This window comes from Miniopterus schreibersii (genome assembly GCF_964146895.1).
Source record: "Miniopterus schreibersii genome assembly, chromosome: 6".
Classification (NCBI taxonomy): Eukaryota; Metazoa; Chordata; class Mammalia; order Chiroptera; family Miniopteridae; genus Miniopterus; species Miniopterus schreibersii.
The window spans coordinates 7,686,033-7,702,990 of NC_138107.1; the positions used below are offsets into that span (position 1 = coordinate 7,686,033).

At 46.5% G+C, this 16,958-nt stretch overlaps 1 protein-coding gene and 1 pseudogene across 2 annotated transcripts in view; one reads left to right on the forward strand and one right to left on the reverse strand.

Annotated features, from left to right (window-relative positions):
- The window catches only part of SRPK1 (SRSF protein kinase 1), a 72,826-nt gene extending 71,955 nt beyond the window's left edge, over window positions 1-871 (reverse strand). The window contains exons 1-2 of the mRNA XM_081140161.1: window positions 752-871; window positions 163-223 (exon numbers count right to left, since the gene is read on the reverse strand). Of these exons, the coding sequence (XP_080996287.1) occupies window positions 163-223; window positions 752-764 (74 nt within the window). The 5' untranslated portion in view covers window positions 765-871. The remainder of the gene's footprint in view (window positions 1-162; window positions 224-751) is intronic.
- Window positions 872-9,236: 8,365 nt separating this feature from the next.
- On the forward strand, window positions 9,237-10,631 carry LOC308558689 (suppressor of cytokine signaling 5 pseudogene; annotated as a pseudogene). Its single transcript has 2 exons — window positions 9,237-9,240; window positions 9,342-10,631. The product of its transcript is annotated as a suppressor of cytokine signaling 5 pseudogene (transcript).
- Window positions 10,632-16,958: the final 6,327 nt, after the last annotated feature.

Below are 16,958 nucleotides of genomic sequence, written 5' to 3' on the forward strand. Positions count from 1 at the left end.
CCTCCTACCAGGGTCACGGAGAGCCCCTCTCCAAGGCCGCGCCGAGGCCATGTGGCTGGGGCCGCAGGGCGCCCGGACCCGGTGCCCGGTCTAGACGTGAAACAGAGGCGAGGAGGTGCGGGAGGAAATCCAAAGAATGGGATGTTGGGGTTCAAGACTCACTTCCTTTGGGCTTTGTCCTTCTTGGCCTTGGTCCTTTTCTTTCGGGCCTGGAGCGCAAGCACTGCAGGAGAGAGGGATGGATGAAGGGCGAACGTGGAGGCAAGGAGGCGACCAAGGTGAGGGTGGAGACCGAGCAGCGGCGCGAGGCCCGGGCGCGGGGCCCGCCTGAGGGGCGGCTCCGGGGCGAGCGCCGCGGCTTCGGCGGGGCGGCCGGCCAGGGGGCTGGCGGCCCACGGGGCGCAGAGCGGCGCCCAGGCGGGGGGCGCCGAAGGGGGCTCGGGCCGGGTCAGGGGGCCGGCGGGTGGGGATCTGCGTCGCCCGCGGAGGGCGAGGCTCTGCAGCGGCCCCGGGACGCGGGCCGGCCTGGCGGGGAACAAGGGGCGATGACTGCCGGCGCGGAAGGACGCCGGGGCGGAGGGGCGCGGACCCGCAGCCCAGAGGCGGGGGTTGAGGGGCGGCGCCACCTCAGTGGAGGGGCGCCGCACGCCCGGGTACCCGACTGCGGCGGTTAGGCGAGGCTCCCGGCGCTGACCCGGGCCTCGCCCCGGGGGGCCGTTGCCCCTCGTGGCGAAGGCCGCTCACCGCTCACCTTTCCGCTCCATGGCGAGACCGGTAACCGCCTGGCGCCTGCGCACTGGAGAGGCGGTGACTCCCGCTCCCGCCGCGGCCCAAAAGCAAGCCCGCGCACCCCGCCCCCCGAGGTCCCGCCCCGCCCCCGCCCCACGACGGCGCGCGCCTGCGCGGAGAGTGCGGAACCTACCACCTGCTCCGAGAGGGGGGGCCGTAAACAATGCGGCGGGGGAGGGGGAGAGAAGAATGCGGCGCGTCCGCCGCGAGGGAGTTGGCGGCGGAAGCCCCGGAGCCTCGCGGGTGAGGCTGGTCGCGCGCCGGCGGCCGCGCCTCCGGAAGCGCGGGCCGCGCGGCCTCGGGGCCTCCCGCGCGCCGACCCGGAGCCCGCGGCCGCCGGGAGTTGGCCTCAGTCTCCTGGTCTGTAAAATGGGTTAATCGGGCGTGTGCCGGGGCCGTCCCCGAGCTCCGGGGGTCAACTGAGATAACTAAGAAAACGAGGGAGGAAGTTGCACGTGGGAAAGGAAAGGAAGGGCGAGCCGCACGGAAGAAAGACGGAGGAAACTGTGACTGTCGTCACTTAAACGGGGGACCTAGTCCATGGTGTTGGAAGGACTGTAGGGTGCCGGGTGGGGACTGGGCATACCGGGGGGGACACTGTGTTAAAGCGTATGATTGTCTAACCACTATTCTGTAGCTAATACAAAGCCTGAAACTAATTCAAAATAATATCGAATGTAAAAAAAAAAAAAGTGAATTTTTTCTTAAAATTTCAAGTTTAAGTGAAGGCTGTAAAGGAAGGAAGGGGAGCCAATAAAAATATGTTGTTTTTGTTTTCAGTTTACCGCTTTATCTTTTCAGTACGTGAAAAACACAGTTGTCTTTATAGGCTGCTTGTAGACTTTTATGGTCATTGTCTCGTTGGACGCCGGTGACAACGTAAAGGCTGGAGAGTTGCTCCCTGCCCTGTGCGAAGCGAGGAAGCCGCGGAGGGCAGTGTGCGCGGAGGCCCGGCGCAGGGGCGCCCCTCGAGCCCTCGCTGCAGGGCCGCGGGAGGGACCTTTCTGCGAAGGCTCCTGCAGGACGTGCTCCGGCCTGTGGGCCGCCAGGGCTCCTGGCCAACTGCTCCGCTCTGCCACTGCAGCTCAGAAGCAGCCCTAGGAAGGAGAGGCTGCCCGTTACAGTAAAGCTTTGCTTACACGGTGCCTGACATCTGGATTTCATGTCATTTTAAGAAAACATCATTCTTCCGTTGACCACGGTTTGTCAATGATGTGGCCCATTTTTGGCTTAGGCCTTGGATGAGCAGCCACCGTTGTAAACGCCTGTAGCTAGCAGGATGGGAGTTCTGGAGGCCCTTGTCCTCGAAGAAGTTAGGCTCTGGAGGGGAAAGTGACTTACCAAGGAAGGGAGATAGATAGCTGTGCAATTCTGCTGCACAAGGCCAGCGTGGGGGCTTGGGCGGGATTTTATTGGGCAAAGCCAGGCAGTCCAGTGGGCCAGGAGGCAGCTTCTGAGCTGGGTCTTGGGAAATGTGTAGATTTCCATAGGCAGAGAAGGACCTGCCAGACATTCCAGAAGGAGGAAACCAATTGAGCAAAAAAGGCACAGACTCACTCGGAAATTTATGGGCAAGGCCCGGGGCTGGTAATGACTAAAGGGATGAAGTGGAACGTGGCGGCTAGAAATGTAGGTTTGCCAAATTCAAAACAGAAATTAGCTAATGTCTGTTGCCTGGAACCTGAAGGATAGCATTTCTGGGCATATTGCAAAAGAGGGCAACACCTGTTGGCCAAGGAAAACTGCAACCCAGTTTCCTCCCCGCTCTGTACATGAGCACAGAAGGAGAGATGGAGCAGACACTGAAGCCCTGGAGTCTGAGGCGGGTGCTAGCTCAGGAAAACCACATTTGGTTTAGGAACACCAGGAGAGAGCTGGAGGCTGAGAGAGAAAAAAAAAGTGTAGCTTGGCGTAAACGGGTCATACCGATTCTGATTCTGAGTGACTATTGCTTCTCTCCCTAAGAACTTACTAGCCCCTCTGTTTAAGAACACATTTGAGATTTTTTTTCCAGAGTCAATGTCAAGTTCGTCGGACTAAGTTCTCAGGGTTGACCATTTTTCCTGTTTTTCCCCACCTGTTTTTTTTCCTCCATTCTCCCAGCACGCTTCAGTTCTCCCACCTGTTCTAAAATCGCTATAATTATTTATCTAAGTTACTTTGTATCCCCCCTGTTCTAAGGCCTATACATTGTATTGTGCTGCTTGCTTTAAAGATAACTTCAAAAATCACCCCTCCCCTGCCACCAATTTCACAGGGCTTGTCCTAGTCTGGACTTTATCCAGAAGTTATTCTTAAAAGTAGTAAGAATAACTTTTTTGTATTAATTCTCAGTTATATGCATACCCCTCTCCCACAACTACTTTTCTTCAAGTCCTTTTAAAAGTAGAATTCAGAGAACATGAACCAACATACTTTTTGCTGCTAATGGGCAGTGTCAGAAATTAATTCCTGAAAGGATCGCAGTCCCCTTGAGCTAACTTTACTTTTTAAGGCTGCCTTGGGATCTTCCCTAGTACTTCTTAGAAATTTTTGAACTCCGAGCTCTAACGTGCAGGACATATGTTTCATTACACCCAACATTCCCTCCATTGGTTACCACAAACTCTTAGTTACCACAAACTCTTACACTTGATCCAAAGTTTTGATCTGAATGAAAGTATCAGTTCCCCTTGTGACTTCCCCAGTGTCCTGTGAGATGAAGTGGAGAACAGAAGAAAGTGAAAATGCATCAGATACTTTATTTTGAATGATATAAGATTCCCAGTAGATGTCTGTGTAATTGGAGAACCCAAATAGAACTTCCTCTTGCCTTTGTGATTGTTTTGTGAAGTATATTGGGAAGTAATTGTACAGTATTCTAAATTGAGTATCAGGAAACACATGGCACATTCAATAGAATAATTAGAATTGAATGAAGGGGTTGGGGTGTGGGTCGGGTTAAGGGAAACTCACAGGGATGAGACATCCAGGGACTAACAGCAGGAGCTTTTACCACCTCTAGGCTGCTTGAAGGGGCAAAGGGTGAAGGTGTTACCAGAAGCCAGCAAGCTTGTGTGAGTCTGCTAGGGTTGCCATCACCAAGTACCACAAACTGGTGGCTTAAACAGAAATGCGTTGTCTCACAGCCCTGGAGGCTTGAAGCCGGATGTCAGCAAGATGTCAGCAGGGTTGGTTCTTTCTGAGGATTGTGAGGGAAGGATCCGTTCTCTTTCCTTGGCTTGTCGATGACCGTCTTCTCCGTGTCTCTTGATATTGTCTTTTCCCTATGTGTGTCTGAATTTGTGTCCTAATTTCTCCTTTTCGTAATGACATCAGTCATATTGGATTAGGGCTCATCCCAGTGACCTCGTTTTAACTTGATTAAAGATCGTATCTCCAAATAAGGTCCCTTTCTAAGGTACTGGCTGTTGGACTGCAATGTATCTTTTTTGCGGGGGACACAATTCAACCCATAAGAGCTGTAGTGGTAAGAAAGGGCTTTCTGGCAGCAGCTGCGCCCTTTGATAAAGGGATATAATCATGGCATAGCAGGAAAATAAATACCCAACTTCTTTCTCTTATCCTCGCAGGCTAATGCCTCCCATTGACAAAAAACCCAACTGGAAGTCAGAAGGGTGCGTGGGTGATGTAGTCCATGCAAGCCAGCCCTTAGGGCCCAGAGCAGGGTGGGGAAGGGTGGAGGGTGACTGTGGAGGGGCAAACAGACTATCCAGCACAACCTGTCCGGGCAGTCTGTAGGGTACACCCAAAGCACCCAGCACTTTCCAGGTGAGTAAGCCAGCTTCTTGGGCTCCCTGATCCCTGGAGGGGCCTGAGAACAGAAGCTACTTAGAGACGACCCCCTTGCTGGCTTTGTTCTGTAAAAGCTTAAGCTTCACAAAGAAACTGTGCTGGAGTGAAGGGTTGAGGGGAGTAGGTGGAGGAGATGAAAGACTAAAAGCTTTGGCTCGGTGGGGCAGGAAGCGATGCGAGTTCTTTGAGGCCTCAGTGTTGGCCTTTGGATGCTCCGGCCACACGTAAAGGCTGGAGGAGGGGAGGGTGTTCTCCCGCAATGAGGGCGTTTCAGAGATTGGTGGTTCCCCAGGCAGGTGGGGCCCTGGAAGTGCTCTGGGGAGGCTGCAAGGTGTTGCAAACTGACCTAAGCTGATCATGCCCAACGCTTAATTATTTTTCATTGGTGGCAATACCTGCCAGAGAAGCTTGAAGTGATGAGGACTTGCCTGGCCCACATCATCACTCTTGGGATATAAAGAAAACAAGTTAGCCCTGGTCAGTGTGCTCAGTGGTTAGAGCATCGGCCTGTACACCGCAGGGTCTTCAGTTCGATTCCCTAGGTCCCTGCCCTTTACAACCTAGGTAAAGGGCAGGGACCTAGGCTGCAGACTTGATCCCCTGCCCCGGGGCACGTGCAGGAGGCGACCAATCAATGTGTCTCTCACATCAATGTTCCTCGAGCTCTCTCTCCCTCTCCCTCTCCCTTTCTCCCTCCCCCCCTTCCTTCTTTCCACTCTCCCTAAAGATCAATGGAAAAAATGTCCTCAGGTGAGGATTGACAAAAACAACATAAAAAAGAAAACAAGTTGACGTGTTAAACATTCATTAGCAGGAACACCCCAAAGAGCTCCTATGACCTCTATGTCCCTCTGGGTTTCTTTGTCTTTTGGATGCTCTGGCCACGGCATGAATGGAAGGTTTATTCAAGGCAGGGACCGCAGTTTCCCAGCGGGACTCTGTCACCTGCAGAGTTGTCATCAGGCAACCAGAGATGGAGACTCCCTTGTGCTTTGGTATGCTGCTCCGGTCCTGACCAATGCCAGCGGCATTGTTGAAACACGTTTTCACTGCTGAAATGAGTTGCTTGTTATTTGTGTAATGGATGTTATAAAAGAGCTATGACTGGCAAAAGCTGTGGTATTCAGTTACTCCCAGCCACTTTGCCGGGGCCACCCTCTGATTAGGATGGTCGCTGCCCACTCCTGGCGAGGGAGTTGCTGAGTAGAACCCAAGCTGCACCTGGCTGTAGCTTCACGCGACCGACAGCTACAGATGTCCTGCCTTTGCCGAAAGTTTTAATAGGCCCAAGTATTTTGTTTTGCGAAAGTAGGCTTTTTTGAAAATGCCAATTAAAAAGAAGCAGCACCCTGGGCGTCTGACACGGGAATGGTGAGGGAAGTTTTACAGCACGCCTGTAAATTGAATTGCCAAAGCAGGCACATGTCGGAGCCTCCTAAGGTCGAAGCACCAGGAGAGCTGTCTTAAACACCTTCGCCCAGAATATACTTCTCTTGCCTTGATTCCAAGGATACATGCCAAAGTATTTTAAGGTAAACTACAATCATCATGAGATGCGGTGCCCCAGGAGGCTGGCAGGCCAGGAAAGATGCTCTGCTATATTTAGCATGTTCAAAGGACCTTGCAGACTTGGACAATAAAAGTAATGGACTGAAAAATCAGAAGTCCTTTCCCCGTTTTGAGCGGTGCACAAGCCTCTCAGACTCTGATGCTGCCTAAGGAGAGGAGCGCCGTAAGGACGGGAATTGCATTTCTCCGCTTAAGGTCGAAGTGAAGACAGTTTAGGAAATACACTGAAATGGGTAACATTTTTTTTTTCCCTCATAGATACTTTGCACCATGCTCATCCTCGTGACAAACATTTATTGAGTACCCACTGCATGCCAGGCATTAGACTAAGGGCTGTGAAAAGCAGAGAAGAAAAAACCAAACAAACATAGGCCTTGCCCTGTCGGACTTAATAACCAACTCTTACGTAATAATTACTGTTTACTAGACACTGCTGTCTCTCAACCCTCAAACAACCCTACGAGACAGGTGCTATTGTCATCTGGTGGACAGATGAGGAAACTAAGGCACAACCAAAGTCACATAAACTAGTAAGAGTCAGGGTTTTGCATTTGGGCAGTCGGACTCTTACCCACACACGGTATCGCCTGAATGAGATGACACCTGGGCAGCCTTTGTGCCTGGCATGTGGGAGGAACCACAGACAGCTCAGGATCACTGGGGTATAAAAATCAGGAGGAGAGGGGGGAGATAGTTTGCTCCACAAATGCTCATTGGATCCCTTCTATGTGCAGGCGCGGTGCTTGGTGCTGAAGGTGTTGCAGGGACAGGGCATCTAAGGAACTTGAACTTGAGCTATCCAACATTTTGCTCCCTTACTCACCAGAGTAACTTTTTGAAACTACCCCCATGCAAAATACTCAACAAACTAGAAGGGACCTTCCTCAACCTCATAAAGGGCACCTATGAAAAACCCACAGGTATCATTATTCATGGTGAAAGACTGAATGCCTTCCCTCCTAAGATCAGGAACAAGACAAGGATGTCTACTCACCACTGCTATTCAGTATTGTACTGAAGGTTCTATAGCCAGGGTCATTAGCCAAGAAAATCACATACAATGCATACAAATTGGAAAGAAAAATGACAGTTTAAAAGAAAAGTGTTAATAGCAGTTTTGAATGCCATCCAGTGGAATTTAAATATAATAGCAATTCTCTATTATCATCCATCTACATATGTAAAACAAGTCATATCACAAGAAATTTTATATTACTCCCCTTTCTCTTTGAACTTGTATTTCTATTCCATTTTCCTCCCACAGAAGTTTATCCTCAGGTAATATAATTTTCCACTTGAAAGTTTGTCATATTTCTCCACATTGAAGTTTAATTTGTAAGAACATTTCCTGAGATCATGATCCTCTAAAAACTTTTTTACCTGTCATTGCAAGTATTATTATTGTACGATTCATCAAAATAATGTGTAGCATCACTTTAAAATATATATATATCTTTATTGATTTTAGAGAGAGGCAGAGAGAGAGAGAGATAGAAACATCAATGATCGGCTGCCTCCTGCATACCCCCGACTGGGGATCGAGTCTGCAACCCGGCCATGTGCTCTGACCGGGAATCAAACCTCGATCACCTGCATCCTAGGTCAACGCTCAACCACTGAGCCACGCCCGGCCAGGCTGTAGCATCACTTTTTGATTCAGGGAATTGTATTGCAGATGTATCTCAGTGCAGTGGTAGGTGATTTTTCTCAAGTTTTGCATCGTTCTATTCCTTTTTTTTTTTTTTTGGCAGTGGCTAAGAAACTTGTTCACATAAAATAAATAAGTGGGAATGGAAAGGGTTTTGCTGTAGCAATATCATTCAGGGTTTTTTTTTTTTTTGGAACTCCTTCCAAATAATGTGCCAAAAATCTCATAGTAATCATCATCAAAACTTATTTTAAGGTGACAATGCCAGGAAGTCCTTATTCAATTTTGTTGAAAGCAAATGATTGGAAACCATATGACTTGCAAAAGGAGATGTTACCCAGTCATTAAAGTTGCTTACTTTCTCACCCAGACACCAGTGTCCCTTTGTTTGTGCCCCTATGAGGTTTCTATGCCCCCTGGCAGTGCATCTGGAATGATTCTTTGGGGAGGGAGAGAGGCGTTTGTTTTTGTTTGTCTTGTGTGGCCCACTGCTCCTTGGAATGGTAGTGACTTTTGTTCACTGCTGTATCTCCAGGGCCTAAAAAAGTGTCAGATACATAGTAGGTGCTCAGTGAATGTCTGTGGGATGTTATGAAAGAGTGTCAGGGGGTGTGTATAGGGCGCAAGGAGAGGATTTGGGTTTTTCAGTTCAAAGGCACCAAAAGGCCATCTTTCCCCAAATCAAAGCAGCCCTGAGCAGAGGAACGGCCTAATCTTTGGCATCCAACCTCAGTTTGAATTCCGACATTGACATTGAACAGCTGTGACCTTGAGCAAACTCTTGGGCTTAGAGTCTCACCCTGGATAAAAAGGATAATTTGAGGATAAGAAGAGGCATTGGAGGAAATGAGGAAGAAATACGATGATGCCTGGAAAGCACGTGCACCTGGCATACACGCAGGAACTGTGCACTGTCCTTCATTTGAACCCTGCTGCTTTTCCTTTCGGGGGCACCACCCTTCCCTCATACTAGGCCAGAAATCGGACTCACCCCGAGACCGCACCACTGCAGATGCTAAGCAGTAGACAAGACGGTAGTTAGGGGCCTCTGGTGGAATCTAGGATAGAGGGACTTCCTGCCCTGCACTTCCCTCATTTAGAAAACAGAAGTAACAGCTCTACCCCGTAGGGTGGTTGTGCAGAAAAATGTGTTAACTTTTGTGAAATGTGTAGAAGAGAGCCTGGCACACAATAAAGGGTTATTAAATGAGTGTTACTATTTTGGCCTGCCTGTAGGCGACTGGTAAAATACATGAGTTATCTGGAAGTGAAGGGGCACCCCAGGGCACTAGTGGAGTGGGAGGGTGGGATCTTCTCAATTGCTCTGCCTGCCATGCACCATTTATAAGATGTATTGAGATGGCACAGAGTCAGGGTCTACTGGAGGGATGAAGACAGGGGGCAGGTTTCAGTGGTGTAGCAGGTTAAGGGCACCATGGGTATCTGGGGCCAGAGGAACCACACATTTCCATCAAGGGTTCTGTCCATCCAAAGCCCTGCCTGTTATTGGTCACAATCTTATAATCAACATATAAAGCAGGGAAAATGTGGAATAACTTCAAATACAGGTGTCAGGATGTCTTCAGTCATGAGGGAGGAAGCCGTGGTGAAAATGTGGACACGAACACCGAGAGATGTTTGTTAAAGATCTCATCAGAGCAGGAGGCTCGGCTCCTCAGCACAGAGCAGTCCCGTTACAGAAAATGCTGCCTTCCACCTGGCATTGAACCCTTCAAAGAATTCTTCAAAGAGAAACCAAAATGATGCCACTGAAATTCCTTAGACTGGTGAAATAAGCTTTGAAACGGCTAATGATTCGTGTGTCAACCCGGGAGCAAGACTTAACAAGAAGAGATTGCTACTCTTGACATGCTCCATGGGGTGGGAAGAAAAAACATTCCTGTTCTACAAAAACACAAAGTTCACTAGATGCTGATAGAAAGTTTGGTAGAACTCAAAGTGGACGTCAAAGGCCTGAGACGCGATGTGGCGTGAGCTCCGCACACGACATGGACGGCGTTTGGGGCACAACCCTAGGAAGTTGGCGCAGGATAGTGTGGGCCTGTGCTCTCCCATGAGGATTTACAAGTAATCAAAGCCCCTCGCGTCTAATAAAAGAAAAATGCACCTTTCTGAATTAATGCTTAAGGAATGGCCTTTTCCTGCTGGTTCAGATCTAGCCCCCAAATGGCATTTGATTAAACAGCAGCCAGCCCCTGTGAGCCCACACTCAGCATTCCTCGATCCATCTGACCCATCCCTGGCTTCTACAGAAGATGGAGAGAAGCTAAGGGACAGGAGGTGGCTTAGTATTGAAGAAGGGGTTGACCCCCTCCTAATGCACGAATATAACTTCGGGTTTCTCTCCAAGAAGGGCTCCTGCTTTGTAACAGCCCCTCCCTCATTTGAAGCCACCGCACAGGGTCATTTTTTACATAAACTGGATCCAAAGTTGGCGCTTGGAATGACTGGAATATGTGGGGACAGTTCCGCAATTCCACAAGCTAATGTGACTCCGGAGAGGACAGCACCACACCGTGTTTGCAGTCACGCAGGCAGGCGCCGCCCGGTGTCTGGAGAGAGCCAGGCCCGAGCCAGCAGGCAGGGCCCGGGGAGGTCCTCGCACACGGACTCCATACACTGCCTCGGGCCCCATTTGCTCCAGATCCCAGGTCATTCCTGTTGCTGGAGAGGGAGGGCCTGTTACAGAGCAGAAGCCCTTCTTGGAGAGGAACCCGAAGGTGTATTGTTGCTCAGGGGCGGTGCAAAAGTCCCCTTCTCTGTGAGCTCCGCACAACAACAGCCCCTGCCAGCGCGAACTGAGCAGTAGAATCTCAACTTTAGTTTTGATGTTCGTGGCCTTTGTGTATTTCACTCCTCCACTGTAACAGGACGTGGAACATTCTAAAGATCCCAGTTCTTGGATGTTTTTGAAACATTACTTGCTGTGTCACTAAACAGGACTTTGTCTTTTGGCCTGCAGTATGTCTGCGGTGCAGTAATCTGCAGATGCTGGAACGGAGGGCTCCCTTTACCATCAGTGTTACAGGACTTTTAAAAAGAGCATCATTATAAACAGTAAGTTAGCGTTCGCAGGTCAGAATGAGAGCCAACCAGGGCAGGGTAAACTCTCCTATCCCCAAAGGGCATTAACTAGACCTGCTCTTATGTGCATCGGCCAGCACACTATAGCAAGCACACAGGGCCGGGCTAGCTTTTCAGGACAGTATGTAGGCTTAACGTTAGCACCCGCCAGATGCCATGTGCTGTTAGACAAATGTGATGCCCATTGACACAATGGACAGAGGCAACATTTTGCCAATTTAGCTGTTTGGTTTTCACGTCTGAGTGAAGCAACTCTGGGGCATTTGCTATGAAGAATTCCATTTCTTACTCAAGAACAAATGATCAATATTGGACGAGTATTTCAACACTGTGACTCATGTTTGAAATTATTATTTTTTAGAAATTTTCTATCAACTTCCAAAAGTAGCAATATCTGTACTTACTATAAATCAAGCTTTGGAAGTCCAAAAAGTAAAGACTACCTTCCTTTTAGAAAAAAAAAAAAAGCAAATTTTTGGCCATTTAGTGAGGTGCACTTAAATATGATGTAGTTAATACTCAATCTCCTTTTCTCTTCTGCAGAAGATACTGTTAAGTAAACTAGGTTTTCTAAACAGTAGTAGTTCTTAAAATTTCAGATTTACACAAGTGGTAGTAGAATTTTATTCAAAGGCCTTAGGTATGATTTTTTAAAATGAGTGCTTCAACTTAAAACAAACATTGGGAATAGCTGCTGCGGTGCAGTCCTGCGTGTGATTTTAAAGTTGACAGGTACAGTCTCATTGTTGATTCATTAAAGTTGGATCTTTTCCTCTGCCCACAATGAATTTGGGAACCATGAAGAAACTGAAACTAGAAGATGCCCAAACAAGTCAGAGAATAGCAAGTGGGGTTGCTGGTGTTGAGATTATTGTTAGACTGTAATTAATAATTCAGATGGCAGTATTTATCTCTGTTGTAAACTCATAGCTGAGTTGCTTAAGAGCAATTATAGAATTTCAGTGCAGTTAATTTTTAGTAGAAAATCTGAAAGCTAAATTGCAGATTTAAAAGATACTGTGTAGCCCTGGCCAGGTGGCTCGGTTGGTTGGAGTGTCATCCTGTACACCAAAAGGTTGTGGATTTGATTTCCACCCAGGGCACATACACAGGTTGTGGGTTGGATCCCCTGCAGGAGTGCATGCGAGAGGCAACCAATAGATGTTTCTCTCTCATGTCAATGTTTCTCTCTCTCTCTCTCTCAAAATCAATAAAACATATCTTTGGGTAAGGATTAAAAAACATAATAATAGGATTTCCCAGATGGTGGCGGATTGAGTAGAAGCTACACTGACACTCTCCTGGGACCAAACTGAAATTACAACTAAAATAAAGAAAAACCACCCCAAATAATCAACTGCAACTGAATACCAGCTGGAGAGCACCCTCATAACCAAGGACCTAAAGCGAAGACCACTAGAGACTGGTAGGAAGTGCAGAGGCACCAGAGGGCTGGCTGGGCTCCCACAGGCAGCAGCTGAAGGTCCACAGGGATAGCTCAGCTGTGGGGGGTTCCCATTGAGGACTCTGGGGTACAAACCCCAGGCTGGGCTCCCCAACCAAGAGCACCAGAACTGAGTAAGGTGCCCACATAACATCTGGCTGTGAAAACCAGCCGTGTTTCTGTCTGCCAGGGAGAGATGGCTGGAAATGCAGGCACCCTCTTAAAGGGCAACACACAAAGTTATGTGTGTAGCCACTCACCTTGGGCTCCGGTGGAGAGAGGAGCAGAGTAGACTAGAGTGATGTGAGAAGAATCCGAGGTTTTGGGCTCAAAGGGCAGCCATCTGGATTCCTGTGCTGAGTCATTCCCCCATACTGCAGAGGACATCTTTCTCAGGCAGATCTTTGCCAGCCAGGTGGCTCTTGCCTGGGGTGGAAGCAATTGCCCATATACTGGAAAACTTCTAGCTCCACCCTGTGGAGTTTATGGCTTTCTGTGGTCTATAGCCTGAGGCTCTTTAAGAGACAAAGATCAATCAGCTTGCAAACAGAGGCTGACCTCTGAGAGCTTTGAGTCTTTGCCTGATCTGCTTTTGGTCGTGGGCCTTTGGAAAGCAGACTTTGGTGTGCATCTTGGTCCTTTCCAAATGCACCCAACCCCATCAGAGAGAACAACAAGCCAGCCCAGCAGAGGGAACCACAAGCCATGGGTTGTTGATAGTTCCAAACAGGGTACTCAAGGCCAGTCACAAACAGCATCTGACACTGGCCTGCACCAGAGATCCTCCAAAAAGACTGAGAGTCCTAGCAGATCCACCTGATACATAGAAATAACCCAAATAGCCAGCCAAAATGGGGAAACAAAAAAACAAGCCCCAAATGAAAGAACAAGAGAAGGCTCCAGAAGAAGAGCTAAGTGAAATAGAGATAAGCAATCTATCAGATATAGAGTTCAGAATACTGAAAGTAAGGATGCTCAACAGCTTGAGAAAAGATATGGAAACTATGAAAAATGATCAATCAGAATTAAAGAGTGACATAACAGAAATAAAGAATACATTGGAAGAAATAAAGAGCAGATTAGAGGAAGCTGAGGATTGTGTCAGCAAATAAGAAGACAGGGTAGAAAAATTCACTCAATCAGAGATCCAAAAAGAAAAAACAATGAAAGAACAGGAGGACAGTCTAAAGGAGCTATGGTGCAACATCAAGTGTAACAATATTCGCATTATAAGAGTGCCAGAAGGGGAAGAGAATCAACAAGGGATAGAGAATTTGTTTGAAGAAATAATAGCAGAAAACTTCCCTAACCTGGTCAAGGAAAAAACCACACAAGTTCAGGAGGCACCTAGAGTCCCAAGCAAGAAGAATCCAAGGGGCCCACACCCAGACACATCATTATTAAAATAAAAAATTCAAGACAAAGATTGAATCTTAAAGGCAGCAAGAGAAAAGAAATCTGTTACCTACAAAGGAGCTCTCATAAGTCTGTCAGCTAATTTCTCATCAGAAACTCTACAGGCAAGAAGGGAATGTCATGTGTAGTCAAGGTAATGAAAAGCAAGGATCTGAAAATAAGACTACTCTATCCAGCAAGGCTATCATTCAAAACAGATGGTGAAATAAAGAGCTTCCCATATAAAAAAAGGCTAAAGGAGTTTATCACCAGCATTGCAGGAAATGTTAAAGGGACTGCTGTCATTAGAAGAAGAAATAGAGAGAGAAACATAGACATAAAGAATTAAAATGGAAATAAATAAGGGCCTATCAATTATAACCTTAAGGACTTGAAGGGAGAGGCCAACAGCAATACAGTTATAGTTGGGGACTTTAACACCTCACTGACTTCACTGGAAAGATCTTCCAGACATAAAGTCAACACAGAAACAGTGACTAAATGGCACACCATATCAGATGGATTTAATTGATATTTACAGAACATTTCACCCCAAAGCTGCAGAATATACATTCCTCTCAAGTGCACATGGGTCACACTCAAAGATAGACCACATGTTAGGACACAAAACAAGTCTCTACAAGTTCAAGAAGACAAATCATATCAAGCATCTCAGATAACAATGGCATGAAATTAGTACTCAACTATAGTAAAAACAGTCAAAAACATTCAAACACATGGAGACTAAATAGCATGTTATTAAACAATGAATAGGTTATCTATAAGATCATGAAAGAAATCAAAAACTTCCTGGAAACCAAGGAAAATGAACACACAACAACCCCAAATCTATGGGACACAGTGAAAACAGTCCTGAGAGGGAAGTTCATAGCACTATAGGCCTACTTCAAAAAGCAAGAAAATATTTAATAAACTATCTAACCCTACAACTTAAAGAATTAGAAAGCTCCCCTGTGAAGCCATCCAGACCAGGGCTTTTATTTGCTTGGAGTTTTTTTTTTTTTTATTACTGCTTCAATTTCATTGGTTGATATTGGCCTATTCATATTTTCCGATTCTTCCTGATTCAGTTTTACATGATCTCACTCCTATGTCGAATCTAATAAACAAAATAGACTGAGGAACAAAACAGATCCAGAGACATAGAAGCATGAAACAGACTGATGAACCTCAGTGGGAAGGTGGAGGTGGGGGAGTTGGTGGGGAGAGATTAATCAAAGAATTTATATGCATATATGCATGACCCATGGACACAGACAACAGTGTGGTGAAGGCCGGGGGGGGGGGGCGGATACGGGGTGGAGGGGATCAATGGGTAAAAAGGGGGATATCTGTAATACTTTCAACAATAAAGATAAATTTAAAAAAGAAAAAGAATATTAAAAAAATAAAAAATACTGTACAACCATTGTACCTACAGAGTTATTTTGTCTACAAAGTTATTTACAAATAACTTTACTTAGCACCTTTTTGTCACTCAAAATAATATGTAATACTGCTTGAGTGAGCTGTTTTGGAAGTAATAGGAAGTTCTATTGTATGCTTCTTAGTATTGAACTGAATTCACAGTCCTGTCATTGGCATTTGGCACTAAAGTAGTTGAGTTCATTCTTGTGTCTTTGTATTAATGTGCCATGAACCACTGGTTAGTGCTCCTAAGTTTCTGCTGCTTGTTTTTTGCTGTTACATCCCTATGGTTATTGCCAAGGCTACAACAAAGAAAAGCTATATTTGAATGCAACACTAACCCTTTGGCTGCTAATGTATATTTCTGCTTGCTATGTCTTGTTATGGCTGCTTGTTTGTGCTAATAAAGTATGTTTGGTGTTGTAAAAAAAAACACAAAAACATACCAAAAACCTTTCCTGATGCCCCCAGCAGAGGGTGAGGTAGAGTTCTGCCTCCCTCCTTTCCCTCAAAGTCCTGCAAGGCCTTGAAACACAGGGCATCAGTGTACTCAGCATTATAGTCCCTGGGTTACATGCTTTCTCCCCCTCCAGCCTATGATTTCCTCCAGAGCAGGGAGTCATTCTGTAAAATCCCAGACAAGCATAAGGCTCAGCACATGGCAAGCACTTGAATATTCCTTAAGTGAAAAAACTGCTGACATCACAGCTTGGTCAAAGACAGCATGCCTTGAGACCAAAAGTACAGCCATGAATCAAGGCTTCTTAAAAAACTGGAGAGGGTGAGGGAATACCTGGTAGTGCCTTAAGTTTATTAAATCTGAAGAAAGGATGCTAGAAACAAACTTGTGAGTCGCCTACAGGCTGGGGCTGGGTGTGGGCAGCTGGCAGGGCTTCCCAGGTTGTTTATTTTAATCTCCTTGAAAACACAAAATGCATGTTAGGATGGGTTATTTCCTCTAAGATTTAATCAAAGCACCTCTGAATTTGCTGGGGTTGTAAAAAGTTCTATGACTTTGGGAGGAGAGAATCCCTCCATTATGACAAAGCTCATGCCTTCTAGGAAAGCAAAGGAAGCAACCAGAATGCTAACAGGATTTATCTCTAGGGAGTGGAAATACAGGAGATTCTTTTTGCCCCTGATTTTTTCTATTTTATAGATTATTATTATTATTTTAAAATATATCTTTATTAATTTCAGAGAGAGGGAGGGAGAGAGATAGAAACATCAGTGATGAGAGAGAGAGTCATTGATCAGCTGCCTCCTGCAAGCCCCGACAGGGGATCGAGCCCACAACCCTGGCATGTGCCCTGACTGGGAATCAAACCTGATCTCCTGGATCCTAGGTCGATGCTCAACTGCTGAGCCATGCCCAACTGGGCTATAGATTATTATTAAAGAATAAATATTCTTATAATGAAAAGCTTTTTTTTTAACAAATCCCTAGTATGAGCTCAAAAAGGCCTCCATTTGCAGATTTATAAAATAATGGAAAATTGATTGAAGCATGAGACTCCTTTGACTATATTAAGTCCAATTTTCAGAGCATTTGGTAGAGTATTTAGAAAGATTTTGTCTCAGTTTTGGGGAAGGATTGCCCCTAGATTAAATTCTATTCTGTCCTCACCTAACAAAGCATGAAAGTAATACCTGAAGTGATCAGTCCAGACTCTTTCCTGATAATTTAGTCACAGCCTAGAACAAAGCTCAAGAATATTTACAGGAATACAGTTATATCTCATTCTCAACAAGATAAAATGTACAATATGTAGCATGATTGGTCCA